The sequence below is a fragment of the Penicillium canescens genome, assembly GCF_028828765.1.
Source record: "Penicillium canescens strain IBT 15451 chromosome Unknown utg000002l_segment0_segment0, whole genome shotgun sequence".
NCBI lineage: Eukaryota > Fungi > Ascomycota > Eurotiomycetes > Eurotiales > Aspergillaceae > Penicillium > Penicillium canescens.
The window spans coordinates 4,331,299-4,358,058 of NW_026703964.1; the positions used below are offsets into that span (position 1 = coordinate 4,331,299).

At 49.9% G+C, this 26,760-nt stretch overlaps 12 protein-coding genes across 12 annotated transcripts; 7 read left to right on the forward strand and 5 right to left on the reverse strand.

Moving 5' to 3' along the window:
- Window positions 1-21: 21 nt before the first annotated feature.
- On the forward strand, window positions 22-1,218 carry N7446_002857 (uncharacterized protein; the record flags this gene model as incomplete). The annotated part of the gene is made up of 3 exons (XM_058511606.1): window positions 22-164; window positions 297-840; window positions 892-1,218. The coding sequence occupies 3 exons, from the start codon at window positions 22-24 to the stop codon at window positions 1,216-1,218; spliced, it is 1,014 nt and encodes a 337-aa protein (XP_058377142.1).
- A 256-nt stretch (window positions 1,219-1,474) lies between these two features.
- On the reverse strand, window positions 1,475-2,747 carry N7446_002858 (isocyanide synthase family protein; the record flags this gene model as incomplete). The annotated part of the gene is made up of 3 exons (XM_058511607.1): window positions 1,475-1,906; window positions 1,971-2,365; window positions 2,408-2,747. The coding sequence occupies 3 exons, from the start codon at window positions 2,745-2,747 to the stop codon at window positions 1,475-1,477; spliced, it is 1,167 nt and encodes a 388-aa protein (XP_058377143.1).
- A 136-nt stretch (window positions 2,748-2,883) lies between these two features.
- N7446_002859 (uncharacterized protein) lies at window positions 2,884-4,363 on the forward strand (the record flags this gene model as incomplete). Its single annotated transcript, XM_058511608.1, has 3 exons — window positions 2,884-3,164; window positions 3,212-3,812; window positions 3,860-4,363. The coding sequence occupies 3 exons, from the start codon at window positions 2,884-2,886 to the stop codon at window positions 4,361-4,363; spliced, it is 1,386 nt and encodes a 461-aa protein (XP_058377144.1).
- A 169-nt stretch (window positions 4,364-4,532) lies between these two features.
- Window positions 4,533-5,330, forward strand: N7446_002860 (uncharacterized protein; the record flags this gene model as incomplete). Its single annotated transcript, XM_058511609.1, has 1 exon — window positions 4,533-5,330. The coding sequence occupies one exon, from the start codon at window positions 4,533-4,535 to the stop codon at window positions 5,328-5,330; it is 798 nt and encodes a 265-aa protein (XP_058377145.1).
- A 505-nt stretch (window positions 5,331-5,835) lies between these two features.
- N7446_002861 (isocyanide synthase family protein) lies at window positions 5,836-7,269 on the forward strand (the record flags this gene model as incomplete). The annotated part of the gene is made up of 4 exons (XM_058511610.1): window positions 5,836-6,331; window positions 6,379-6,642; window positions 6,688-6,809; window positions 6,859-7,269. The coding sequence occupies 4 exons, from the start codon at window positions 5,836-5,838 to the stop codon at window positions 7,267-7,269; spliced, it is 1,293 nt and encodes a 430-aa protein (XP_058377146.1).
- Window positions 7,270-8,296: 1,027 nt separating this feature from the next.
- N7446_002862 (putative mucin family signaling protein Msb2) lies at window positions 8,297-10,798 on the reverse strand (the record flags this gene model as incomplete). Its single annotated transcript, XM_058511611.1, has 1 exon — window positions 8,297-10,798. The coding sequence occupies one exon, from the start codon at window positions 10,796-10,798 to the stop codon at window positions 8,297-8,299; it is 2,502 nt and encodes an 833-aa protein (XP_058377147.1).
- A 1,591-nt stretch (window positions 10,799-12,389) lies between these two features.
- N7446_002863 (uncharacterized protein) lies at window positions 12,390-13,109 on the reverse strand. Its single transcript, XM_058511612.1, has 3 exons — window positions 12,863-13,109; window positions 12,663-12,818; window positions 12,390-12,610 (listed from the first exon to the last, which is right to left on the reverse strand). The coding sequence occupies exons 1-3, from the start codon at window positions 13,052-13,054 to the stop codon at window positions 12,509-12,511; spliced, it is 450 nt and encodes a 149-aa protein (XP_058377148.1). The 5' UTR covers window positions 13,055-13,109; the 3' UTR covers window positions 12,390-12,508.
- A 688-nt stretch (window positions 13,110-13,797) lies between these two features.
- N7446_002864 (uncharacterized protein) lies at window positions 13,798-15,776 on the forward strand (the record flags this gene model as incomplete). The annotated part of the gene is made up of 4 exons (XM_058511613.1): window positions 13,798-13,972; window positions 14,199-14,496; window positions 14,589-14,730; window positions 14,778-15,776. 4 exons carry the CDS (start codon window positions 13,798-13,800, stop codon window positions 15,774-15,776), a joined length of 1,614 nt encoding a protein of 537 aa, XP_058377149.1.
- Window positions 15,777-16,093: 317 nt separating this feature from the next.
- N7446_002865 (uncharacterized protein) lies at window positions 16,094-18,541 on the reverse strand (the record flags this gene model as incomplete). Its single annotated transcript, XM_058511614.1, has 2 exons — window positions 16,094-16,376; window positions 16,430-18,541. Coding segments are annotated over 2 exons (2,328 nt in total), but the record flags the coding sequence as incomplete, so codon positions are not given.
- A 648-nt stretch (window positions 18,542-19,189) lies between these two features.
- Window positions 19,190-21,139, reverse strand: N7446_002866 (ESCRT-II subunit protein VPS36; the record flags this gene model as incomplete). The annotated part of the gene is made up of 3 exons (XM_058511615.1): window positions 19,190-20,794; window positions 20,857-20,992; window positions 21,039-21,139. The coding sequence occupies 3 exons, from the start codon at window positions 21,137-21,139 to the stop codon at window positions 19,190-19,192; spliced, it is 1,842 nt and encodes a 613-aa protein (XP_058377151.1).
- Window positions 21,140-21,480: 341 nt separating this feature from the next.
- On the forward strand, window positions 21,481-23,124 carry N7446_002867 (uncharacterized protein; the record flags this gene model as incomplete). Its single annotated transcript, XM_058511616.1, has 3 exons — window positions 21,481-21,556; window positions 21,618-22,860; window positions 22,911-23,124. The coding sequence occupies 3 exons, from the start codon at window positions 21,481-21,483 to the stop codon at window positions 23,122-23,124; spliced, it is 1,533 nt and encodes a 510-aa protein (XP_058377152.1).
- An 874-nt stretch (window positions 23,125-23,998) lies between these two features.
- N7446_002868 (phosphatidylinositol-3-phosphate-binding protein BEM1) lies at window positions 23,999-26,679 on the forward strand. Its single transcript, XM_058511617.1, is given in 5 exon segments — window positions 23,999-24,231; window positions 24,288-24,383; window positions 24,437-24,554; window positions 24,574-25,154; window positions 25,217-26,679. The coding sequence occupies 5 exon segments, from the start codon at window positions 24,226-24,228 to the stop codon at window positions 26,123-26,125; spliced, it is 1,710 nt and encodes a 569-aa protein (XP_058377153.1). The 5' UTR covers window positions 23,999-24,225; the 3' UTR covers window positions 26,126-26,679.
- Window positions 26,680-26,760: the final 81 nt, after the last annotated feature.

The following is a 26,760-nucleotide window of genomic DNA, read 5'->3' on the forward strand; positions in this document are numbered from 1 at the left end:
CATCTGAATCTACTTTCCAATATGGCTTGGGGCAGTCAGCAAGAGCCCCAGTCTCCTTCGCAGGAGTTGTTGGACAAGCCTGTAGTCCGTGAGAAGCTCCCCGCAAAACTGCAGCAGCTGGTTGATCGTGATGAAGACTTCTACGGCGATCTGTATTCCCAATAGTACGTCAGGTTTCAAGTTTGGGGAGAAGTTGTCGCGTGACCTAGGAGTGCTCAGGTGTCCCACTTCCCGACTCACGTTCCAACTCCAATCAACGGAACGCGAATTCAAATACTAATGGGTACCTCTGACAGCTCCGTCAACTCTACGGATACACCATACCGATATGCTGCGTATGCCAATCGTATCCGCACCATTCTGGTCTCCGCCCACCGTTATGTCGCCTACACTTCAGACATCGGCGAGTCCTTCCGTCCCATCGCTCATCCATGGCTAGTACGATCGGCCTATGGTATCTCATGGACCTATCTCTTAGGCGACGTCGGTCATGAAGGATACAAGGCATATTTGCGCAACCGGAGAGCCCTGACGCCCGCCGGCGAGTCCTACAAGGATGCTAGCGAGATCTCACAAGACCAGATCATCAAGGGCATGGCGACAGGCAACATGGCAATTGGAAATCAAAATTCCGAATCCAAAGACGCGCCATCAAATTGGCCCACTTTGGAAATCCCACTTGCGGAAGATTATCGTATGGTTATGGCTAAGCGCGCGGTGTTCCAGAGCATCGCGAGTATGGGATTACCCGCCTTCACCATCCATAGTGTGGTCAGATACTCGGGGCGTATGGTGAAGAATGCCAAGGTGGCATTTATTCGTACCTGGACACCTATTGGAGTATGTACCCTTTCTCCAGACCATATTGTCTGCTAACCATGTTTCTCATAGCTTGGTCTCGCCGTTGTTCCGTTCCTCCCATACATCTTCGATCACCCTGTCGACGAAGCAGTCGAATGGGCCTTCCGTACTGGCCTCCGTGCGTACGGCGGCGAAGCTGCTGTTCGCCCACTGCCCGGTCGGAGTCTCCCACCGAGAGAGGAAGAAGAGAGCCGCGCAGTAGCGGCGGCAAATATCTCATGGGACGAGTATAAGGCTGAGCGGGAACGATCCCGTGAGCTTCGTCGCCAGACCGAGAAAAGCAGCAGTGGTAGAATCGCGTCACTTACCAGCTGGTTCGGGCGGTCTGAAACAGATTCGGAGAAAAAGAAGGAGTAAGATGATTGAACCTGCCTGAAGTTCATCTCTAGAGTATTCTCTATTCTCATGTCTCGCTTATGAGCACCTCTCCCCTTATCACCTCTTGTACATACCACTATCACCTCTCTGATTTCCTACTTTCCTGATATCCACCGGTGTTACTAATGCATATATATCCGTGCATACTTCTGATCAAAAATCATATTCACCTCAACTACTCCTACTGTCTCATAGAACGGCATCGAGTGGAGCTGTGCTGTGTGCCCTACCCAGATCATGCATCATTCGGTACCTCGAAGCCTTCCACCCGCACTGACTTTTTCTGACACACGATCAAACGAGCCAGCCTCAAGCGATCATCCCTTCCAAGCACCTGAGGCCTCTGGTGAGGATTCTTCGCGATCAACCCAGCGTAATCATGTTGGAACATCACATCTGCAGACCACTCATACATTGGGGACCGCTCTCGAAAGTAATATGGTCTGCCGTGCTTCATGACCACCTCATACAACCTGCGAAATTCTCGGGACTTTCCCGTCATGATCTCCCCATTTGATAGTACCACCACACTGGCGTGCCAAGGCATGTCACCAAACAGGTCCCCCTGGCGTAACAGTGGTATGGAAATCTTGTTTCGTCCCGAAGAAGGATGAATTGACAATCGAATATGTTTTCCCAGTGTGGTGTGAATTACCGCCTCGTATGCCTGACCAATTAATCTAAATGTCAAATTTCCACACGAAAGACACCGTGAGCACCTCCAAACTTACAATAAGCCGGTTGATCATGGTCTTCGCCACCTCGGACACTTCTGTCGCGTACAGCGCTGGATCAGCTGCCACAACAGGGTCCAATCCCTTGGCCCATTTCAGATCCTCGGAGATGCGACTAAAGTAGCCCTCATAGGTTGCCATGGTATCGGGGTTTGTCTTCAGCTCCTGGTCTACGTCGAATTTTGGATCAAAGTATGGGGGCGACATCAGCCTTTCGCGGCAGATGGGAACGAGACGCAGATAATCAGCCTTGGAGACCTTCTCGCCATCACCAAGTGACAGCAGATCCATCAACCGAATGAAATGGATTGAAGAAAAGCGTTTCTCATGGGCGATTTTTCGCAGCTGAATGCCATAGTCGTAATATTCGTTGGCAGGAACACCAACCAAATCTGCATCGTCAGTCACATTCAACACTCCAAGGCATCACATACCATTGTACACAGCCCCGTCACAGATGAGGATCAGACGGGCACCGTAGGGATAGACTGTTGATATCTCCTCACACAGGTGATTCAGGCTTGCCAGACCCAATTCGTCTCCTAAATCAGCCCCATTGCCCAGTACTTTGTCCAGGTTGGGGTTTTTCCACGGAAATGCAGGCAAAACCATAGTAATTGGTTGGTTTGCTGCAATATCAACCTTCAACTTCTCCGGCACAGAATCAAACACCTTCCCAATTTCTTGACCATCTTTGCTCTGATGCAAAGAAAACCGTTTCAGAACCTTGACGACCTTTTGAGGCACCTCATCTGGCGCGTATTCGAATTTCATGATGAAGAGGGTAAAGTGAAGAATGTGCCAATGGGTTACGAAGACATATGCAAGGACTCTGCTAGTCTACCTGAGCAGTGGCATCACCTACATATTCCCCCTCTCACATTTTTCCATCCTTGCACTATCTTATAAAATGGCTGAGAATACATCCCAGAGGGGCGTTGAATATTCCAGTTCTACCGCCAATTCCTCTTACACGACATCCGCCACGACGTACACCAATTTCAACGAGCGCTCTCCGTTATTTGGTTACCCTGAGTGTGTTCCCGAGACTCAAGAAGTTCGCGAAGATGAAGATGAAGATGAACAGCTCAAGTGCGACAATAACAGAATACCCGATGGAGGGCTTGTGGCTTGGACTCAGGTACTGACCGGACATCTGGTTGTGTTCAATGTATGGGGCTATATCACATCGTAAGACAACCTTGTTGGGACCGACCACAGCTGTTGATAAATGGTAGGTATGGATTCTTTCAGGAATACTACGTCAAGACCCTAGGTGCTAGCCCGGCCAATGCCTCCTGGATAGGAGCGATGCAGATGTTCCTCGTCCACTTCCTGGCGACTTTATCAGGACGGTGGATGGACGCGGGATATCTGCGCCAATGTATTGCTCTTGGATGTCTCTTTCAAGTCGCCGGTGCTCTTGCAACTTCATTTGGGACTCAGCTATGGCACTTCTGGCTGGCCCAAGGCATTCTCAGTGGAATGGGTCATGGCCTCGTCTTCAGTCCTATGATCTCACTATATGCAACCTACTTCTCCACCAAACGAGTGATGGCTGTGTCACTGGCTTCTTGCGGTGCAGCCACTGGAGGAATGGTTTTCCCCGTGGTTGCCTACAAGTGTTTCGACACCATTGGATTTGCTTGGACGGTCCGAATAATGGCGGCTATCATACTCGCTAACAGCGCCGTCATTGTCAAGTTCACCCGGTCAAGGATTGTCCCGAGGAGTATGCCTCCCTGGGTGGATTTCAGTGCATTCCGCGAGCGGTCTTACCTCCTCTTCTCAATAGGATCATTCCTGATCTTTGAGGGGATCTATTTTGCATATATCTATGTAAGTCTGGTCTACCTTTGGAGACATGAAGCTAACGCTATGTATAGGTCCGACAATATGCTCAGGTCCATACCGGGTTCACTCCGAGCGATTCACTTCTCATTTTGATTATCATGAACGGGGTTGGTATTCCAGCCCGTATTGCAGCTGCATTTGTGGCGGACCGCTGGATAGGTGCAGTAAGGACCTGCATTGCAGTCTCCATTCCTTGCGGGATTGCGATCCTCGCTTGGATTGCGGTTCACACCCACTATGGCATGTTCATTTGGGCCACGATATATGGACTACTAGTCAACGGTGTACAGAGCCAATTGCCAGCGGCAAACGCGTATTTTGGATCAAAAGACCCAGAAAAGTCCGGAAGGCGTGTTGGAATGATCACCACGATCAACAGCATTCCGCTGCTGACAGGCCCTTACATCGCAGGGAAGTTGATCGATCTGCGGGGAGGCGACTACTTGTACGCGCAACTATTCGGTGGCCTTTGCATTCTGTCTGGAACATTGTTTGTAATGGGATCTCACCTGTCGGAGGTCAAAACATGTACATAATGTTCATTATCCAATGGCTATACCGAAGTTGTGTTAGTCGCTTATCACAGGCCACAGCCCATACCTTCACCACTTTCATATCTCTCAAGCTGACGTCTCCCCTGGAATGTGCGTCTCGCTCTCGCGTTTTCTCCTTCCACAGTTGCCCTTGACCAACCGAGTGCACAAAATGGCACATCGTGCCAGACCACTTCATTACCACATTCCATTATTCCCTGGATTCCAGCTGCTGGACGTAGCAGGTCCGCTGGACATTCTCAACATCCGCACGCAGTACGCAGACACCGCAGACATTTCCTTGACCGTATCAGCAGAGACCTTAGACCCAGTCTCGGTGAAACCGGTGCCGCCCCCTCACGCAAAATGGCATTTTGATCTCCCCGAGTCTGACCTGCAAGCCTGTAACCAACACATGGTGCCACAGCGCACCTTTGCAGAAGTGGTCTCTGCCCTGAAGGAGAATGACGCCAATTGTGACATCAAACCTATTGATGTGCTGATTGTTCCTGGAGGTCTGGGGACGCGACTAGACCGGATATACGGGAAGTCTGACAAGGTCTCCAACACACAGCAAGTTCGGGATTTCATCACCGCTGTTGCACCCTATATTCGTCACAGCGTCATTACTATTTGTACGGGGAGCCACGTCCTCGCACAGACTGGGCTATTAGACAATCGTCGGGCAACAACCAACTCCGCCCGCTTCGACGATGTTATTGAACAGACGCGCCAGGTGAACTGGCAGCGCGATAGACGATGGCTACGAGATATTGTGCCAATGGATGTACCAACCAGATCATTGCAGTCAGGAACTGAGATCTGGACCTCTGCTGGGATTACTGCCGGTATCGATGTCATGTTGGAGTATATATCCGCCCATTATGGTGGCGTGGCGATTGGGATACAGACCGCTAAACGAATGGAATATCACTGGGAGCGAGAGCGGGCAGCTTCTTACTTTTTGTGAAAGGAAGCCATACTTGTCTCGCACACCAGTGAGTGGACGTCACTGAACAATGTTAGTTTCGAATCTTCTATCTATACACTCAATGTGATGGTTATTGTTCGCATTGAAATATTTCTTGCAACTCTGCCCTGCTTAGCAAAATATTATAGCGAAGACTGGATTTTGGCCGCTCCATTGCTGTTTGTGTAAGGGATGAGTTCCACCATGCAACCTGATGTTATGTAGCGTGACTAGTAATGGCCGCTGAAGCCATGTGGCCTACGTACTATAGTAGAATAATCTAGACATAGAAGGGCAGTGAAGGCTACAAACCTCATACATTGACATATTTCAATGATTCAATACGACAACGCGAGGGAGAAAGCGAGAAATGAAGGGAGAGCGTGAAGCACGTGTTTCAATCAGACGAGAATGTCCAAATGATGTAGTCTTCCAGTCCTATTTCGTTGGTAAACTCTTCTCAGCATGAAGTTCATCCCCCGCTTCATATCAAGTTGATACCAATATGCTTGCTACGAAGGTAGTCAGAGCACATACACATCCGGACCTCGTCTTTTCCGGTCGAGCTGCTCTTCTCCCCAATGCCCGAGTCTTTTTTCTTCCAAGGCCGCACCCAGTACTTCGAAAGCCAGAAGCTTGCCTCGTTCAAGCTGATACGCCGGTGATATGCCCCGTATCCGTACAATTGAAGGCAGAGGAGGTAATGGACATCGTGGAAGGATATGGCTATCCTGAACGAACAGCGACAGGAGAGTGGCTCGGCCGATCATCTTTCATGCCACGCGTACAGACGCATATCACGAACAACAGAACAATTCCTCTGGTCCTACCTGCATTCCCAATGAAAAGCAACAACCGCATGGATAAGGTTTTAGGCGCATTGCCAGATCTTGGGGAAGAGCTTGGTTTGGCGAGGTTGGCAAATCTATGTCGGGATATCAAGGCTGTGTATCCGCCTGGTGCGGTTGTGATCATTGCCACTGACGGAATTTGCTATAATGGTATGATGATGCCTCTCGTCTACGGAGATGGCTAACCCGAGACTCAGATTTAACTGGGAACTCCGATGACGAAGTCTGGGAATATGGAAATCGACTACGGGAGATTGCCATTGAAAAGGGATACGGCTGTATCCAATTCAATCGGATCATGAATATACTTGGTCTCTATTACCGCGAGAAGATCTCTAAATCAGAATATATGAAGCTTTGTGCTGTATCACGAGCAGATCTTCATCGTCGGTATGGGAGACCAGGATTTGATGTTGATGGGTTTTTGAAGAGCAACGAGGACTATCTTCGAACATATAACGGTAGGCGCTTTCTTATAACACAATTATACCACTAACTTGCTACAGGATATGACAAGTTCATGAAGATCGATCTCAAATTTAGTCCGGTGACCGGAGACTGTCCCGGACCAAAACAATATAAGAAGAGGATTAAGATCATAGCAAAGGCTATGATTGTTCGTGGAGTGGTACGTTTTCTAAGGATCGGAAAAGGCTCAATCACTCACATATAAACAGGAATATGCAGAGCTATTACGCCAGGTCTACCCAGATGCATTACGCCTCTCTATCCATCCCTCATCGGGACAGACGAAGCTATCTTGTCCCTTGATCCCACAGGTAGATTCATTCTCCATGAGTCCCTGGCACTGCAGTGTTGCAGTAAAAACGGACGGTACATTCACTACAGCCCACAAATCCTCACACCGGCCGAGCTTTGACCTTGTGGAGCGGAATGGGCAGCCATATTTCTTCCGAGAAAGGTCGCCGCTGTTCAGATGGAATGCTGAAGTAGATTTTGAGCACCGATATGGACAGAGCCTGGTGATTCGACAAAAGGATCCGAATGCGCAGCTCTCTGACTCGGACCTGGACAAGTTGGCATGTCTAGCTATCAAACATAAAATTGTGAAGTTCGTCTATATTTGATACCCTGTTTGAAGATGGAATCTTTCGGTCAACGTTAACTATCAATTTCGGTCATCCGCCTCAATGATTTGAACTTCCATAGATACTTCTCTGCCAGAATGAACATGACATTAATTGAAACCGAGCCATATACTGTCATTGAGAATCACAGGGTAACATCAATAACGAGCGAAACATGCAGTCAATAGCTCCATCAGTAGTTGAAAATGATAGATTCTCAACCTGAAAGGTCTGCAGCCACCAAGTGATGAAAACAAACAAGCCTGCACTACTTAAATCTACAATGGAAGGGTCAAATAAGAAAAGGAGATTCACTCATCCCATTCAGTCTCATATCTAGGAAGACCACCATACACACGACAATTCCATACATCTGTACAAAATCACAAAATAAACACAAGCAAAACACAATGTTACAACAGAGAGACAGGAAGGAATCGAGAGAGATAAAGAGAGAGCGGAAATGGGGGCGAAAGAGAGCAACCAAATGCTTCAAGGGAACCCAGCCACCCAAAACCAGAATTAATGTGCAAGTCCAAAGACAAAATGACCAATAAATCGTAAGAGCTTCCAAATAGAGACATGAGCCAAAGGTTGAGAGAAAATCTTCATCTCATATTCAATTGTCACCGTGCCTTTGCAAAGGGAAAAAAGGAAAAAAAGGTATTTGGTGAACATAAGGGGGAATAATTCAAGAAATAAAAAAAGCGACACACGCAGCGACGACCAATCGTCGCTCGGAGTATCATGTGAAGAAGGAAAATGGCCGATCAAAAATTGCACAGAAAGAAGATATACGTGATATGTGACATGTAAATCTGACAATGAAAAGGAAGTTTTGTGCAGTCTCTCGGGTCCCTGCCTCTATCGGAGAGGAGGCGAGCATAAGCGCATCGGAAGGAGCAGTTTCCCGGAAGGATATAGTGTCTTCAAAGGTCTGATGCCCTGTATGAGTTTGTCGTCGCAGGTCCAAAAGGGAGGGGTGTGATGGGAGAGGCGGTCTATACGCTGAATTGTCGAAACACGTCTAGTTCCATCCCAAAGAGTTTTCGGCCATGACAGGGGCACTGATCATCTGAGACCGAGCAGTGCCACGGCTGTTCTGGCTGGGGGAAGTGCGGCCACCGGCAGCGAAAACGGAGCCGGCTGCGGAGCCACCCTGGCTCATCTGCTCGACAGTCGAGCTAGAGCGCTGGTGCAGCTGCTTTCTCTTGCGGTAACGACGAGCAACCCAGAACATACCGGCACCGTAAGCGGCGGCACCGGCTACGACGCCGACACCAATGCCAACGGAGCTAGCCTTGGTCTTGGAGCTGCTGGCGGAGCCATCGCCGTTGTTGCTGCCACCGTCGGTGCCATCATTGTTGCCGTTGTCGGTGTTTCCAGTAGACGAGTCGCTACCACCGGTAGGGTAGTTGCCAGAGAATTCCAGAGGAATCGTGGGGTCAACCATGGTCATCAACGACTGGATAGATTCACTAGCCTGGTTGTAGAGAGCAGAGTTAGGGTTGACCTTCAGGGCTCTCAGAGCCTCGACCTTATCGCGGGGGAAATAGAAGATGGCAAGGGTGGCGTTGTAACCAGTAGCTTGCCAGTTGTAATAAGGTTCGAGCGCGAACATGACGGGATAGTCCTTGGCGGAGAGAGTGGGTAAAGCGTTTTCAATGGCCTGCGGGGTGTAATTGAAGATCTGGGACGACGACAGAGGAGTTGTTGCCACGAAGGACCATGGCAGCTGGCCGTTGAAACCCAACTGGAGCAGAGTCGAGTCAGACGGAGCCTCGGTAATCTCGTTCGATGGTGTGATAGAACCAGGGAGGGAGGTTGCCTGGGGCTTCTCGGTCTGACCAGAAGCTGTGGTGTGGGTTGTGGCAACGGAAGGCATAATGAGAATGGTTGATGGCATCCAATCGTTTTCGTTGGAGGTGGATGGCAGGAGAGTCTCGGTTGAGGTGGTCTGGGGTTCCACTGCGGTCTTGGTCGTGCTCGCCTCGCTCGTCTGAGGAAGGGGAGTGGAGACAGGGTGAGAAGTGGGCGTCGGAACCTGCGGAGTCTCGTGAGAGCCACTACCAGCGGCAGAGGCAGTAGCGGACCCGGAGCCAGACTCCGCACCCGGCGAGTGCGGAACGGGAACCGATCCAATGGAGTTGGTCGGGGTTGGGACACCACCACTGGTGGTGCCACTGATTCCAGGAATGAGAGCAGACGACTTGGACGGCAAAAGACTGCCGGCGGGCATCGACACAGTCGGGATCAAGGCAGTGCTACCGGTTCCTGTGGGGGTGATACCAAGCAGAGTATCCACGCCGGACACAAGTCCACCAAGAAGATCGCCAGAGGTAGGGGTGGCCGAGGCCGAGACCGAGGTAGTGGCAGAGGCTGGGACGCTGACTGGGATTGTAGGCAGTACGCTAGAGTCGGATGCAGTAGCAATGGTGCTGTTTCCAGAAGAGTTGTCACCCAGTAACATACCAAGGAGGTCGGTTCCTGAGCTTGTTGTAGAGCTTTCCTTGGGGCTGACGGCACTGGAGGTCGCAGAAGCGAGGTTGCTGGTCGAGCCACCCAGGCCAAGGTCGTCGCCAAGGGAAGACAGACCGGAGCCTACTACGCCGAGAAGACCCTCAGAAGCGGAAACAGGCGTGCTAGATGCCTTGGCAGCAGACGAATCGGCGAGGGTGGCCGGCGTCGAGGTTACAGAAGCAGAAGCAGAGCTGCTAGTTGAACCACCCAGGCCAAGGTCGTCCCCAAGGGAAGACAGACCAGAGCCTACTACACCGAGGAGGCCGCCGTTGGACGAAGACCCAGCCGTGGTAGAGGCTGTCGTAGAGGGGGTGGTAGAGGCCTGGGCCGATGAACCGGCGGTGGAAGCCGGAGTTGCAGATGCGGAACTGCTAATTGATTCACCCAGGCCAAGGTCATCCCCGAGAGAAGACAGACCAGAGCCTACTACGCCGAGGAGGCCGCCGTTAGAGGAAGACGCAGCCGCGGTAGAGGCTGTGGTGGAGGCCTTGGCAACCGAGGAGTCGGTAGCAGGCTGCTGCTGGCTCGTGGTGTCAGCATCAGTGGAGGGAACCTCGGAGTTCTTCTGGACGCTGTTATCCGTGCTTGATCCATCGGTTGTTTTGGTGGTTGTGGTTGTAGTCGCAGTCGGCTCACCACCAATGGTCGTGGTACCGGTAATACGGTGGGTGATCTCAGGGTTCTTGGGGTCGACAGAGATGGTCACAACAACGACTTCCTCTCCCTTCTGGCTCTGAGCCGCGGCAGGGGTGGACGAGGGCTCCGGTGTAGGAGTGATCCCGGACTGGGAGGAAGAACCTTGGGTCACAAGGTTTTCAAACACGTTGTCGATGAGCGAACCTGGGTCGGGGTTGAAGTTACGGTTGTTGCGAATCGTTCGCTTCACCTCGCGAGGGAAGTACCAACGCGGCCGTTCCACGTGCGCGTCGGCAGCATCCTGGGCAACCACCACATCAAGGCCTCCAACAGCGATGAAAGCCACGAGAAGAGAAATGGCGTCGGGACGCATGTTGTATAAATATGCACGTGCTAACACAGAGCGCGTCCACTGTCAGTGCAAGTGAATATTCAATGAATACCGTCAGTCAACACCTCGTGAAAGATCAGGGGGTGTGACAAGAGGTATATGGTCTAAAAATCTTGAATTTCCAACACGACCGAACCTCACGGTGATATGAGACGTGGGAATCGATGCCTAGGCAACCAGCTAAGACAAGTGTATAAAACGAATGGAAGGGGCGATATAATCGACCCGGGGGCGAAAAGCGAGTGTGGGCTTGAAGAAGCAGTAAGGAGCGAACAGAGGACCTTAAGGTAGAACAGGGCGATCAAAGGGAAAAACGGCGAGCGACCGATGCAAGGGGGAGCGGATTGGCTCCAGGTCTCGAAGCCAGAGCTAAGCAACAAAAGGGGGTAAAGAAAGGAGTGAATAAGGTGAATGAAGTCGAGAGAAGAAGGATCTCATTAGGGGGGGAAGAGAATGGGGGGAAGGGTAATTTACGGGAAATTGTGTATTGGCGCTTTGTGTCAGGTACAATTCTTATAAACACGCACCTTTATCTATAACGTTATCCCCTGTTAGTTACAGTAGTTAGGCTCCCCTGAAGTGAGCTAGTCAACTCAATTAGATTAGGTTAAACTGAAAATTATATATGTTATCCTATATAAAGTATCTTTTGAATCTGTATTCAACCTACTCTAATCCGTAGATGTCTAGTTGCGCATACGTAGGTGGATCTGTACCTGAACGTGGCATTAAGTGCGTGGCCTTACTTTACTATTCCCCCGAGAGTACAAGTATTACCTCCGGCTCACGTTACCACTTCCAACGTTAGTGGCTTAGGCCTTGGCCTCTTTTGGCATGATCAACAAGAATCACTTCGCTAAGAGTTGGCCCCCATGTTATCATCGAATTCTTCCTCGACTCAAAATTGGAACATGTTACTCTGTAAGCGTTCACGTTAACTTAGTAAACGTGAAGTTGTGTAAGTCAACGTAAGTTACTACTAACGTTAACGTTAAGTTACTCCGTACATGTACAATCCTTCAATTCCCATCCATTTCAGATAGGCAATGATTAAATGCGCCACGTGCGCCGATCGGAATGTAGATACTTATTGCGAGTCGATTTCCCCTCATTTTTGTCGTCATTTTGAGATGCTCAGCATTCCTGGCGTGTTTGAGATTCTGTCCACTGCCAACTAACTTACTTCATCCTTCGATTACAGTAAATGGTGGCTGCTGCATGTCTGTACTCAATTCGAGCCTTCGACGCAGGAACAAAGAATCGAAAGTCAAAAGCTTATGTGAGCCCTTAAATATAGGCTCACCCACATTCCAAGGTTCCTTTGTTGGATTTCACAGTTCCAGTCACGAACTTCTTCAGCCTGTTCCTTTCTAGCCATGGACCCTATACTTGATATTTCCTGAACGGGGAAATTCATCATCTGTACCAAGGGCCGCCAAGGACGCTAGTCCTGTTCCTGAACACTAAAGCTCTGGGCTCCACCAGGCCACCCGTGGTAATAACTGGTACTGATTGAAATCCTGCTTACATTAATTACAAGGAGCCTTGGCTGGACACAGTGTAATATTTCCAAGTACAGTGTAAAATATACTATCGTCATGTGACTGGACTCACACATCAAATTTCTGCGAACATTCTGGCCAGACCAGGCATGCGTACGATGACAGTGGAGTGTTCCCCCCACGTCATGTCTCAAAGTCTAGAACTCCGGTTGTTGCCACTCTTCAGTCCAGAACACTCAATTTCGACATCCGTTCCCAGCGGGAGGGACTTGACGCAAACACAAGTACGTACCTATGATGATGAGCATCCACATAGAAAATTCTAGAAGGTTATCAGGGCTTACTGGCTTGGGATCCACAAAGAACTGGGTGTAGACTTCATTGACAGCAGGGAAATCAGCCATGTCTGTCAGGAAGATGTTGACTTTGATGGCATTATGAAGGCTCGATCCTCCGGCCTCAAGGACGGCATTGAGGTTGCGCAAGATTTGTCGCTGTGCCTGTCAGTGCAATCACATATGGTACCCAAGTCGTGTTGACTTACCGTTCGGTCCTGGATGCTGCCGTCCACCAGCTTACCTGTCGAGTCTGCCCCCACCTGTCCAGAGCAGTAGACCACATCGCCAACTATGAGGCCCTGAGAGAGGAATGGAGGTGGTAGAGGGGCTCTCTCAGTGCGAATAGGAATACGTGTTGCCGACATGGTGGTTGAAGTTGTTGAGTTGACATCCCGCATTCTGCGGGGATTAATAACATTTGCCCCACCCGTTGACACTGACTGTTAAACATGGCCCTATCGGCATTTACTGGAAAAGTACATGCGTTGTCTTTCTTGAGAGGTTTATTAGAAGGTGCAATGGCTGTTGATCTAGCGGGTTTGTGCTGTCTCATCTCCTGATCCAAGTAGGTATATACGTACATCTCAAACAAGCACCAGCAACATTTATTGATCTTTTTCAAATCATAAAGCACCCTTCACCTGGTCCACCAAAGACGATATAAAAAATGGAAAAGAAATGCATTAAAACGTCTGTGAATGTATGTATGAAGGCTAATGCTATAGACACTTGCGCAGTGCACTAGGCTACCTTGGTAGTCCACGGTATACACTTCCTAGTATCCTTGAGATATATTTACAATATACGTATACTCCAAATTCACTGATCCATTGACATGGTATCTAACACCACAAAGTAACAATAACATGTCCAGTTATATCAGGACAGTCATGCAAGGACATTGCGAGTCGAGGAAACAGAGAAAAAGCACCACGGACTCCAACGCGCACTCACATTGATGATTTCACTCATCCTACGCGTGCCTTGACTTTCGATTCTCACAACTTCTTCCCTGAGCAACCAGTGCTTCCATATCTACTGTCTTCGCCGCCACCAACTCGGAAATTCATCCTGGATCTCTTGAACACACGAACGAAGCATCTCCCAAAAACCTCGATAGGCACGGTGCTCCATACTCGACATGGAGGTCCAAGGCGAGCCCAGTATCGCACCTCAGCCTGCCGACCCCAGTACCACACCCGCAGCTCCTGACCCTCACGAAGTCGACGTTCATGGCCTCACAGCCAGGTTCTTTCTCAAAAGACCCATCGAGGACCTGATCCCAGTGCGCTTTCTGATGCAAGCTGAGCAACACCGTAAGTTTGCCTGTTTCTCCAGTGGATGTATCCCTCTCAGTCCACTCCCTGTTAGCCTGGCTGCTTTTTGTTGATCATGGACCGGCATCTGAGCTCCCACGAGCACGTGTTGCCTGTTCATCGACAGCTACATTACTTGCACGGCCTACAAACCATTGCCTATCACACATCGTTGATCAAATGAGTGTCATTTGTGCAACAAGCTGGCTAATGCTTATGTTTACAGCTGTCACCCACCGCAACGCCTGGATTTTTCGGGATGGCACCCAAGATGGACGAGATGTCGACCTGGATGAGTGGTCACCAGTCGATATGCGCTACCGTGGAGTGTTCAAGTCCCTTGCAAAGGTCCCACAATTTACCAAAGGGCTGTGGGAAGGCGGATGTGAGTTGTTCGACTATGATGTGGGCACCAAAAACCCCAGGGTGCAAGCCCATGTCATCTATGCGCTTCTGCATGAGATCGGTGATATGTTGAATATCTCACGACCGACTTGTAAGGAGGACGTAATCTTTTACGCAAAGTGAGTCGATATCATTTCGCCCTCTGGCCCATGGCACTGTTACGGTGACAACCGCGTCATGCCACATCATCGCTGACTGTACTTTTCACCAGACCGCGTCTTGTTTCCCGGCCACTTGAATACTGGACAGGTTATCGGGAGAAGTACAAAGATGGACCACGTGCTTCAGGCTTTCTATCACTCGATTTCCATCCCCAACAGGACTTTTCGGTTTCTTTGTATCCAGTTTCAACGGTAATTCGCTACGATTTGTCTTCAGCACAATATACTGACAAAAGCAGACCACAGAAGCTGAAACTTTCAGCTCCTGCCTTCGAGAAAAGTTCAAGCTCATTCTTGGCCAGCTTCTTTTACACCTGCGACGTCTCCGCGCCCCGGGAGATAAGATTCCAGACCAGGAAGCTTTCTTACTAGGCCTACATGGCTCAAAGCTGCATATCTTGCGAGCATTCTTCCCAGGCCAAAAGACCTCAAGTATTTGGTGCCAGCGCGAGCTCCCAATGCCCGAGATTTCCATATCTGGCCTCACAATCCAAGACAGAACACCCAGTCCTCCGGCCTCGTACACATCAGATACGAATGATGGACAGGCGTACCATATTGAACACACTGCAGAAGATCACCCAGAACACGCGAGCAACACTACAGGAAATACCAACGGTCGACGATCCCAGAGCAACCGCTTCTATTCTGCTGAGAACATCGAGCGAATCCGCCAACACCTGGAAGAAGCCAAGCTCAGCACCTTAGACAACGAGCTCGAGACCCGCACATTCCGCGTCCTCGGAACTCGCGAATATGACCTCTGGTACCCAGAAGATTTCAAAGCAGCAGTTCACGCCCTTGCTGCATTAGAGCTCTACCTATTCAGCGGCGAAGCCCGTTGCGGTGGCCTACAAGAAATCTTTGAATGGAACCCCTATGACCCGTACGATGGTCGCAGTGAAGACAATTGGCCAGTGCAAAGCGATGCAGAGCGTACTGCCCGGCTGGAGACCGACATACAGCTTGAGCAGCAAATGTTTGCTGAACAGGAGGAAGACCTCCGGCGCGAGGAGGTTATTCGCATCGCAGATGATCGGGAGGCTTTCCGGCTGAGTGAAGACCTGAGGAGTTCTGGAGGGGATCGTATTGGTAGTCTGAGTGAGTCAGATGCAAACAGCAACTGCTGGGAGTGGATCTGGCCAGATGATGCGGATGTCGGAGAGATGAAGGAGATTAATGCTGATACGGACGATGAGATGATCATTGGGCAATTAGATCCTGTCTTCAACCTGTAACGTTTGTCTGTGGTCAGACAGAGGTAAAAATGTGTGAAGGGCGTTGAATAATCCTAACTTGCGAGCCTTAATGTGATACAATCTGTGAGAGTTGAACTGTGTTGGCCTTGTGCACGATATCTCGGGAACCAACGAGAAAGAATTGAAATAGCACATTAACGGAATCACTACTAACTTGATTGAGGCTACTGATGGATGTCTTTGCTTCGTTCATTGTAAACCCAGAATCAGCAAAGCAGGAAAACCAATTGACAAGAGCGGAATAGCTCGAAATGCCCCAAAGCATAAGATCCAAATGGGCTCAGATGTATCTAATTTTTCATACTATGATGTGTCCCACGATATGATGATGTATGTAAATTGTTAGCCATCCGCAGTTGAGATTCAATCCCAACGACGCCGGTCCGACTCGAACACAGTAAACCCATCAATTCCACGGCCGTCCTTTCCACCGGTGCGGAAGAATTCCGTCACGACTCCGATAGCATAGCAAGTTGCTACAGTAATCGTGGCTCCAAAGAGCATTCTGCGGCCTGCTTTGCGAAAGAACGAGTTAGGCTTTGTTGGCTTTTCGTCTTCATGGCCCGATGCTGAGGATGGCTAGGTGGATGTGTTAGGAAACCACCAGAATAGACAATTTACTGTCTGCTCACCTTGAATGAGTTGGAGGACTCGTGATGCAATGCTTTTGGTTCGGCCGGGCTATTGCTCAAACAATGAGGATCCTCATGCCCTGTCTGGTGTGTGTGGTTTAGAGCATCCGGGCGTGAAGCATTATGAATCTTTCGGAAAACAAGTATGTCGCCTCCCCCGGTTGCAATTTCGTATCCATTTTGCTGCATCTTGTCAAAGTAAGGTAGGAATTTGGCGGCGTTGTGGAGTCGGAATAGAATTTCACTTGATTTAACACTCTCGTTGATGCCAAAGAACGAGCTTGCTTGAGCTGTTGTTACTTGGGATGTTGACGCATCGTAAGCAAGGATATGGAATTCAGGAGAGAGGTGACGAGATGGTGTTTGCTTCTCATTCTCAGTGGCCAGCTTTTGTTGTTGGATATAAAAGTCACCTATATGGTCCTCGGAAGCATCAAAATCTAACGAGCGTGTCTGTTGTGTCTTTGTCTCCTCAGAAGCGTGTTGAGCACGAATGTCGCTGGCTTGCGATGTACCCAGGTTTTCAGCCTTGAAAGAGCTCTTGGCACTGGCCACGTCGGAAACCAACCTCGCTTCCAATTCATTTCCAGGTGCACATTCGATGGAGATGTCAGCCTTATTGGAGTTATCCAGCTCGACTGTCGTTGCCGGCTTTAATTGTCCATCGCTGTTTGAGGTTGGGTTGGACATAAATTTGGCTTTTGATTCGTTTTCAGGGGGACAATCAACAGTGGTCTGGGCTCTTGATTCAGAACTGTCCTGACTAGCCAATTCCGACAAAACGGGAGTTTCTACCTCACTACTAGGAGAGCATTCAACGCTTGAGTGAGAGCCTGACTGTCCGGATGAGATGGCTTCCTGGTGGCTAGTGTTGCCAGTGTGAGGATTTGGGCTGGCCAGCTCAGAGGAGAATTTTGCGTCTAGTTCATTTCCTGGTGGGCAGTCGATGGGAACACTCACTGGACCGCTTGGGCGTTGGTTCTCCAACTCGGATGGAATTGTGTCGACCGATTGACTTGCAGGCTCGGAGATAAACTTGGCCTCTAGTTCACTGCCCGGAGAACACTCCACATTGGTGCCAGAGGCCAAGCCAGAATCCGAGTTGAGACGCTTTTTGGGCTCAATGTCTTTGAATGTTTCCAGTGGAGCATGCTCTGACTCAATTGATCCGGAAACAAACAACGACTCCAATTCATTATTAGGGGATCGATCGATGCTAACATCGGGTTTTTTGGTAGTCTCACGAAGTACCTGTGTCCTGATATTTGCATCCCGGGAAGCGACAGTGTTGGATTGGAAGAATGCGTCCAGCTCGCTGCCTGGTGGACATTCAACAATCGCGTGTGAGCCCAGCGGAGCTTCGGTATGCAGCTTGGAGATTCCAGGCTGGAACTGTCCATCCTCAAGTAAGTTCGGGTTAGAGACAAACTTTGCATCAACTTCACTGCCAGGAGAGCAGTCTACGATTTGATGAGAGCCGGCTTTTGTCTCCTCGTTCTTCGATTCCGATGCAATAGGAGGCATAGGCGCCATCCGCCCACTAATGGGGTCGTACTGAAGTCCCACATGATTTGAGTTGCTTCCTTTTTGCTTCTGTGTTAGCTCCGCGGATCTAGCACGAGTAGGCTTTTTGGTTTTCATAAATGACTGGAGATAGCCATTGAATGAGGTGTCGGATTTGTCAAGCTTGTGAAAAGGTTCCAATCTGCGCCCAAACAAAGCACTGTAAGGGTCTTCCTCAATCTGCTTTCTTAACAGCTCCATATGGTTGTATAGTTGTTCTTGTTCTGAGTCCCGAACGCTCTTTTTTCGGCCAGAGGAGAGGCCAGAGAAACCTGGAAAAGAGCGCCACACTTCCCAGCCCCAAGTTGAATGCTTGGGATTGGGAGTGGGAGATCCGCCATGACGAACTTCTTCCTTTGGTTGCCTGAATAGAGGATGCCGATGGTATTGGTCAATACGCCGTGAAATGCGGTCTGTCTTTTCACCCTGACCGTTGCGTGCACATCGCCACATGCTCCGACTTCGGGAAATATGTGTAGCTACCAATTGTGAGAACGCAGGGCGCATGATTCGGGGGCTGACGCTCTGGTTGATATTGCGGCCGAGGAACTCATGATGGATCACAGATGTTGGAAAGCAATAAGAACGGATAATCTGTAGATACCCCACTAATGGGGGCTGCTTGATGAGGGTCCGGTCGATCGTCTCCACTATGGGGTACAGCAATCTCGGTTGCTTGTGTCACTGTCTGGTAAATGACCATTAAAAACAAAGCGAGTTGGAGCGGAAATAATATGGAGAGGAATGTCAAGAGGCGAAGCAATAAAGAATGAAGCACTTTGGACCGGGGATCCCCAGGTTTACTAATTGACGTCAGAGCTGCCAGTCAGCATTCGCGCGTCACCGCCTCACCACCTTTCTCTACTGCAAAATATAATCCTACATCCTTATAGATGTGCTGTTCATAAAGGGCTCAGTGGGCCAAATTAGGCACAAAAGTGTAAGAACTGCTTCTAGCCTACCCCCATCACCTGGAGGCTCTACAGCATAGCGGAGTTTAAACCGGTATGGACAATAGAATATATACATGTCTACCTAGTGTCGGTCTGACGGGCCTCTGTTTGTCGTTATGGGCACAAAGTCTCCCCCATGAATTCGTTTCATCGTCAATATAATATGTACAGACAACCCCCTTACAACAGCATGGTAAATCCGGGTATGGAACTTGATATATACATTCATTGGTATCATTCCGCTTCAAATGTCAAGCCGAGAGAGATTATCAGAGATCGGGTCAGAGAGGTAGTTGCGCCAGAAGCGTAGGCCCTCAATTCCCTCCTCCCGACAAAGAATCCCACGGTCTTCAGCCATTTCCAGCTCTTCGGCAGCCACTCCGACACTCCACTTGAAACGATGTGCGGCTTCTTGTGCAGTTACGGCCCGACCAAATAGCGACCAATCCCAAGGAACGACATCTTCAGGAGGAATGCGTCGTAGCTCCTCCATCCAGTCCTGAATTTTCTCGATTGTCTTCTCGTCGCTCCAGTCATACCGTTGCACTACAAGAAGGCCACTCTTGAAGCGTCGTAGACGAACAGGCAGTTTTAGCTTCTCCCATAGCTCTGCGGCCTTCTGGAAATCCGAAGGACTGGCCAACTCGACTCCATTACGGGAGCGATTGAAGACCGCCCAGAGATCGATGAGACTCATGATTCCACCTTCGCGCTGCAAGATGCCTTTTCGGTCATCTGTTAGATATTCGGCTAGATCACGCGCGAGTTCTGATAGATAGAGACTTTCTGATCCAGAGCTGAGCATGTCTTTTGTGGTCACCATTCCTAGAGCAGCAGCCGATTCGGATAGTACTGCACTGGTTTCTGCGGAGCCCTCGCTGGAGGTCATGCCTGACTCTTGTGCGAGAGTTTCGGCAAGGGCCACAATCTGCTTGGCAGATGCCATCAAGGCCCCAAGATCCTCGAAGGCATTCCCGATTACCAGCTCGTTCTTTTTCCGAGCCTCCAGTCCACGACGTTCCAGTCCTGCAATACCGACACCGGAAGACCGTGGTGTGGAAGGAACAGGGCTTTCCACAGCAGCGGCAGCAGATGGCAAGCCCGGTGAGAAAGTGGCCTGGGAAGGTGAAGGCACAGGAGGCGCATTTTGAAGAAGCCACTTCCTTTGAACCAAGGCCCCCTTTAGCCTTTCGTGAAATGTTTTCTCGCCCCCTGCGCGGAAAGAAAGTTTGATGCTCTCGCTAACCTCTGTATTTGCGATATGCGACTGCTCAAATAATGGTGCAGGTGAATCTACCCGGTTAACATTAGCGGAATACCCCGCAGACAGTAAAGGGGCTCCGCACATCTCGCATTCGGTGAGAGATGGGTGGTTCACAAAAGTACATCGTGGACAGGACACGGATCCTCCGGGCCCAGGCGACGCCACAGAGCCTGGTTGGGGTATACTATGTGAAATGGCTGGCGATGCAATTAAAGGCATGGGAGAGTCCCGACTAGTCGCAGCACTGATGGCTGCTTTTAGCACGGTTGTAAATGGTGGTTTGATTCCACATGCTAGACATGGGGGCAAATGTGTAGCAGCGCTCGCGGTTGCCGGGTCGAAGTTGGACGGAACTGGATTGGAGAATGAGCAAATCGGACAAATCCAAGTGGCATTGATCGATTTAGGACACAAAGAACCCTGTGGAACATTTGATTGTGGGAGAGTCGACAGTGATTGTGTCGAATGAAGGGCTGATTGTTGGAATACAGCGGGGCTGGCAGTTGCACTCCTCGACTTATCAGCCTTGTTCTTCTGCGGTTTGGGGTATATGGTAATCTTTGGAGAAGACTTCAAGAAGCTAGCCTAGACATCAGGAATATGTCAGCGATTGAAGAGTCGAAGCTTGAGTACAGCTTATCCCGTACCTGATACTCCACTCGATCAATTTCCTTAAGGTCGATAGCCACCGAATACTTCCGCGGATCATCGGTAGCAACATAGCACACTCTGTGAGATGTGAGATAGGCATGTCCGTTCTGGTAGTTCTGAATCTTGTATTTCCTTCTCCAATTAGCACCCCGCATCAACATCACGATGAGCTACGTACCCTTCATAGAGCCCCACTGCATCCTGGACAAAGAGGAGGGTCTCATCAGGTAATAGCAAAGGCCTGAGCGCAGTGGTCAGGTCCAGCGCCTTGAAGAACATCTAGGACCAGTTTGAGGAGATCCCCATGGAGAGAATGGAGAGAAGAAGTAGTTATGGCTGGAGATCCGATAAGGCGATAAGTGGACATGCGGAGAAACAAATATCCGAGAAGTAAGCGAGTACCCTCACCGTCGAGTGCACTTCATCAACTGGAGACTTTCATCTCAATAATATCGTTCTTTCATCTCAGATTCCCGTACCATCGACGGTGTAGGAAAATATCCATCCATTCCTCGAGTCCAACCCCCTCGTAGCTCATTTCTCATTTCTTTTGCCTATCATCTCGTTCACTCCCTTGCCCTTTTCCTACCTTTTGCATCTTTCTTTCTTCAAGTCCCGGAATGAACTCCAGTGCCCCACCTTGGCGTTCTACAGCCTCTGCCCCGATGCCTAGACCCTCTGCATTTCCTACTACTGGTAAGCCCAAACGACCCGATCCGAGACGAGTCCTTTTGGCAAGACGCTCACATTTTCTTAGCGACACCTGCCTATACTCCAGTTCAAGCACGTCGTAGCCTTGCCCATAATAAAGCCAACACCACAGCCAACGGATATCCTCCCTCCCAGCCCAATATGTCGGCACCGGATGCAGACGCTCGCAAGCGAGTGGAATTTCCGCCACCCGTTCGCTCCTATGTGCAACGGTGTTTCGCCCCCGAGAATCAAATTTCCAGCGTGACCATTCCTGAAATGCAGGAGAAATTGAAGATTGTGATCACCGAGGCAGCCGAGAACGGGAAGCTCGAAAAGATCGATTGGGAGCGGCTCCCCTTGCCACAGGTCATGGTACAGAATGAACGCAATAAGATTCTGGCAAACCCTGCTTCCTCGAACTGGGCGTCTCTATCATCTTCACCCGGAGATGCCGCACGCAAGAGGAAGTCGACGGACCCACACCAGCTACAGAATGGATCTCCGCCATGGAGAAAAGCTAACAACCGTTTTGAAGACCGCGTTACTCACCCTACTACAGACAAAAAACAGAAAATGACATTGGACCAGTCTAGTAAGTCCAAAGCTAATTTGGAAATGCGGAGGAGGCGTTTTGAGGGACTGAACATCAACGGAAGCTCACCTTCCTCACCCACCGAATCACCGGGAACCAGATCCGACGCCGACCAAGGACCCGTTGTCGGACGATGCCAAACCCTGGAGAAGAACTACTTCAGATTGACTTCTGCTCCCAACCCAGACACTGTTCGTCCCCTATCAGTGCTGAAGAACGCCCTGGATCTCTTGAAGAAAAAATGGAAGCACGATGGCAACTACGGTTACATCTGCGATCAGTTCAAGTCCCTACGCCAGGATCTAACGGTCCAACACATTCGCAATGAGTTCACCGTCTCTGTCTACGAAATCCATGCGCGCATCGCCTTGGAGAAAGGGGATCTTGGTGAGTACAACCAGTGCCAAACCCAGCTACGAGTGCTGTATGCACAGCAGCTGGGAGGACACCCGACAGAGTTCAAGGCGTATCGTATCCTCTATTTCATTTACACCCGGAACTGGACGGCCATGAACGATGCACTAGCCGATGTCACAGCAGAAGATAAGAAGGACCTGGCTGTCAAGCATGCTCTAGATGTCCGTTCTGCCCTTGCGCTCGGGAACTATCATCGCTTCTTCCAGCTTTATCTTGACACGCCGAATATGGGAGCCTACCTCATGGACATGTTTGTCGATCGTGAGCGCCTGAGTGCTCTATGTGCCATTTGTAGAGCGTAAGTGGTTCTACTTCGCTATTTTGTCTGAACGTTCTAACTCTTCGCAGGTACAAACCCGATGTGAACATTCGGTTTATCACCGAAGAACTTGGATTTGAATCCGATGAGCAGACCGCCCATTTCGTTCTCAACAATGCCTCTGCGGAGCTATTGGAAGAGAAGAACGGCGAAGTGCGGCTGTTGACAAGCAAAGCAGGCTTGCTGTTCGAAACGGCCAAGGCAGATGCGTATCGCGTCGTCGATATCAAGGGTCAGATCTAACTCAGTTCTCATGATGGAATTACGCCAAAGCCCGTAACCCATTGGATGCCGGACTATTTTTTTTCTTCTCAGCAACAGGAGTTCCTCTCGGATGCGCACCTCTTCATTTGGCCTTTTCCTGGGGCCTTGCATTTTCAGTTGCCTTCCAATCTTTGCCTCAAGCACCCCGGATCTCAACTAGTCTTACCACTACTAGACTATGATACTAATACCCACTGGCGTCTGTTGGAGTTTTCCATTTCTTTGTTTGCGACAGTCAACACTCGAGAGACATGTGCATTGACCAGAGTAAATACGAGTCCCATCTCTCCAGTACATTTTGCAAATGCATTCCTATACTACCTGTTCCATTTGTTCCATTGGCCTTCTATGAAGCTTCTATGGAACTTTGCCACGTGGGGCCCAAGGCCATGTCAGAGTTGGGTGGTACCAAATAGGGCCATGTAAGGTGCGACAATCATGTATACTGTTGACCAACTTTGAGCCCGTATGTGGAGAATATTCTGGCGATTTATATTGCAACCATGGTCTTCGGGTGTGATCCTCATGTAGGTCATGATCGACACTTTTTTTCCTTCAAGGCGTGTACAGTGCACAGTACACAGTACACATGGTAATTAAATACTGCATAATTTATCTTGTAATTTCACTCTCAACCCCTACATTCTACACATTCTAGGCGCCCTTTGTCGGTTCACAAAGCGATCTAAACGGGCTTTTGAGGGAAGGAGGGGGAGACGTCAGATCCGCGGTACAGACACAGCTGGACCACGGGGCTGAAGTGGAGAGGCAAGGGCGTTTTTCCTTTTTCTTCTTTTCTTCTACTCCGGAATTAAACTTGAAAGGTGTAACGTACCCTGATTCGATTCTGTGTAAGGTTGTATTCCCGTGGTGTGATTGATTACCGTTAGCCGCCCATTGTCTGCCCAACCGTAATCCCGCAGACACTCTACAGGCCAAATATAGGCTGTCGTCATATCTCTCAAAGACTACCTAGGTACCTCTACCCCTGGGGATTAAAGAAAAAGCGGGCCCCTGGTTAGAACCGCAATACAGAGAGAGGCAGTTTCCTATTCTTCCCTTTCGCATCCCATCCCCAGCATGAAGGTGAGTGAGTCTCCCGAGATATTAACTGGTGTTATATTAATCCGGTTTCGAAATAGGCCATTAGGCGATCCTTGAAAGGGGAGAAAGATCCCAAACACCACCACATCTCTATCACCCCCAAATCTGCTATTGCGATTCTGCCTCCTAAGAAAGTGAGTCGAGTTCGAGTCAAACCCTTTGTGGCGGTGGCTGACCGCATGTCTAGGTGATCAAAGCTCTCTACGACTACCAACCGGAGGGAACATCTCCGGAATTGGCGTTCAGCAAGGGAGATTTCTTTCACGTTATCAGCAGGGAGGACGATTCAGATTGGTACGAAGCGTGTAACCCGCTGATCCCCAGTGCTAGGGGGGCTCGTGCCCGTCTCCTTTTTTGAGGTTATCGGCAAAAACGAGAGGGATAGTGGGGGTTCCGCCGACTTGCCCCAGGACCACGACTCAGGTTTCTCCAACCGCACCGATTCCGCCACCACCAAAAACGGCGCGTTCAGAATGTCTGCACTCAAAGGTCAGGGCGCTATGGTCTATGGCATTGTTCAGTATGACTTTCAGGCTGAGCGGCCCGATGAATTGGATGCGAAGGCCGGCGAGGCCATTATTGTCATCGCCCAGTCCAACCCGGAATGGTTCGTCGCCAAACCCATTGGTCGCCTTGGTGGCCCGGGGCTCATCCCCGTCTCTTTCATCGAATTGCGCGACATGCAGAGCGGTCAGGCTGTGACCGATCCACTGGACGCGGTGCGACGCGCCGGGGTCCCCAAGGTCGAGGAATGGAAGAAAATGACGGCGGAGTATAAAAACAGCAGTATCACTCTAGGCAAGATTGAGTCCGGCCACGGTGGCAGCATGATGGGTGTCACCTCGGGCATGGACAAAATGTCCATGGGCCACCAGAGCCATCTGAGTCAAAACGGCAACAACTATGTATGTTGCAGCATCAATCAGTCGCGTTTTTCCCTTTCTTTCCTTTGCTAATGCCTGAATAGGAATACCACCAGCGCAACGCCAGCAAGGGAACTATCTCGCAGGCGCCGATGCCGCAACAACAAGGCTACCCCCTCCTAGTCCCCGTCTCCGCCTATATTCCCCGCTACTGTTTCGACAACGACAAATACTGGTATATCATCGAGGCAAAGATGGAGGATGGACGCTGCTGGGAGCTGTCGCGTTACTACCACGACTTCTATGACTTCCAGATTGCTCTATTGACTCAATTTGAAGATGAAGCCGGTAACCGTGGTCGTGCACGAACTCTACCATTCATGCCTGGCCCTGTCACTCATGTGACCGATGCCATCTCCAACGGCCGCCGACAGAACCTCGACGAATATATCAAGAAACTCCTGTCTATGCCCCCGCATATCTCCCGCTGCCCACTTGTCCGAGAACTCTTTGCACCCCGTGAAGGGGACTTTGAGATTGATCCTAGTGCTTTCGGAGAGGATGCCCGGTACTCCGGTGGATCCCAACAATCTGCTGGCGTGGATGCCTCGCAAAGTGTGTCGCGCCAGTCTTCGCAGCAGCAAATCAATACACCCACGGATCGCGCATCTCAGCAGCGCGCGCAAGCCCCTGCAGCCTACGCTAATGGTGGCCAACCACCCATGAACCGACAACCAAGCTCCCTCACTCAAGCCTCTGGCGCATCAAGCAACAGCGCCATGAAGGTCAAGGTGTTCTTCCAGGATGACTTGATTGCCATTCGAATTCCAGCTGGTGTGAGCATGCAACATCTCAAGGACAAGCTGTCTGATCGGTTGAAGATCCAGGAAGATATCATTGTGCAGTACCGCGATGAATCTACCGGCTCATACGTTGACCTTCACACGGATCAAGACCTGGAAAGCGCCATGCAGCGGAACACCAAGCTGACTCTCTTCGTCAGCATCGCATAAAAAGCAAGTCGGTTCTTTCCGGTGTTGCGGTCAACGATAGACTTATTGGTTCCACCGGGGTGTTTTCGCCGGTAAATGTTTGAAATGACTAGGGTGCATCGGCGTTTTTTGATATGCGTGGTTTGTTTACTTGTTTTATCTCTGACTGGTTAGTATTCCTTGAGCGATTTTACTTGGTCCACGAGGACGTGATCGCAATGTTACGAATCTGATGCGAGATGTACGGCATGGTTTCCTTTTTATCTTTCCGATCTCTCTTGGTTTTCATTGTCTGTTAACTATGTTCACTACGCGCGTTGTGGGTTCTGCTCTCTGTTCAATCTTCTTCTGTTCTTTTTATCTGAGCTTTGGTTTCGCATTTGATCTATATCCTCTGTTGTTTACGGATCGTACCCCGGTCTGTCTGCTTCTGCGTGTACATATGTCTTTCTGCTCATGCATATACTGTGATGCTATATTTAGCCTTACTTTAGCACTGCAGTGATACTCCACAGCCCCTACTTTACCAACATAACTGATGATATCAATTGTCAAAGATCGCAACGCTAATCAATCACGTGACTCGGCCCGAGTTCCGGCCGTCTCTTTTTCGACAGACACGGAGAACACTGCGGGTTGTCTGCTAGAGTTTCAGA

What these genes read in the sequence shown, in the direction of transcription:
- N7446_002863 (XM_058511612.1), bottom strand. Translation starts at nt 13,054, where the DNA reads ATGCGGGATGTCAACTCAACAACTTCAACCACCATGTCGGCAACACGT. An exon ending in GCAGCATCCAGGACCGAACG is followed by an intron (nt 12,819 to 12,862) that starts GTAAGTCAACAC and finishes TTGCACTGACAG; the next exon opens with GCACAGCGACAAATCTTGCG. An exon ending in TCTTTGTGGATCCCAAGCCA is followed by an intron (nt 12,611 to 12,662) that starts GTAAGCCCTGAT and finishes TCATCATCATAG; the next exon opens with GTACGTACTTGTGTTTGCGT.
- N7446_002868 (XM_058511617.1), top strand. An exon ending in CGATTCTGCCTCCTAAGAAA is followed by an intron (nt 24,384 to 24,436) that starts GTGAGTCGAGTT and finishes CCGCATGTCTAG; the next exon opens with GTGATCAAAGCTCTCTACGA. An exon ending in GTCAAAACGGCAACAACTAT is followed by an intron (nt 25,155 to 25,216) that starts GTATGTTGCAGC and finishes ATGCCTGAATAG; the next exon opens with GAATACCACCAGCGCAACGC.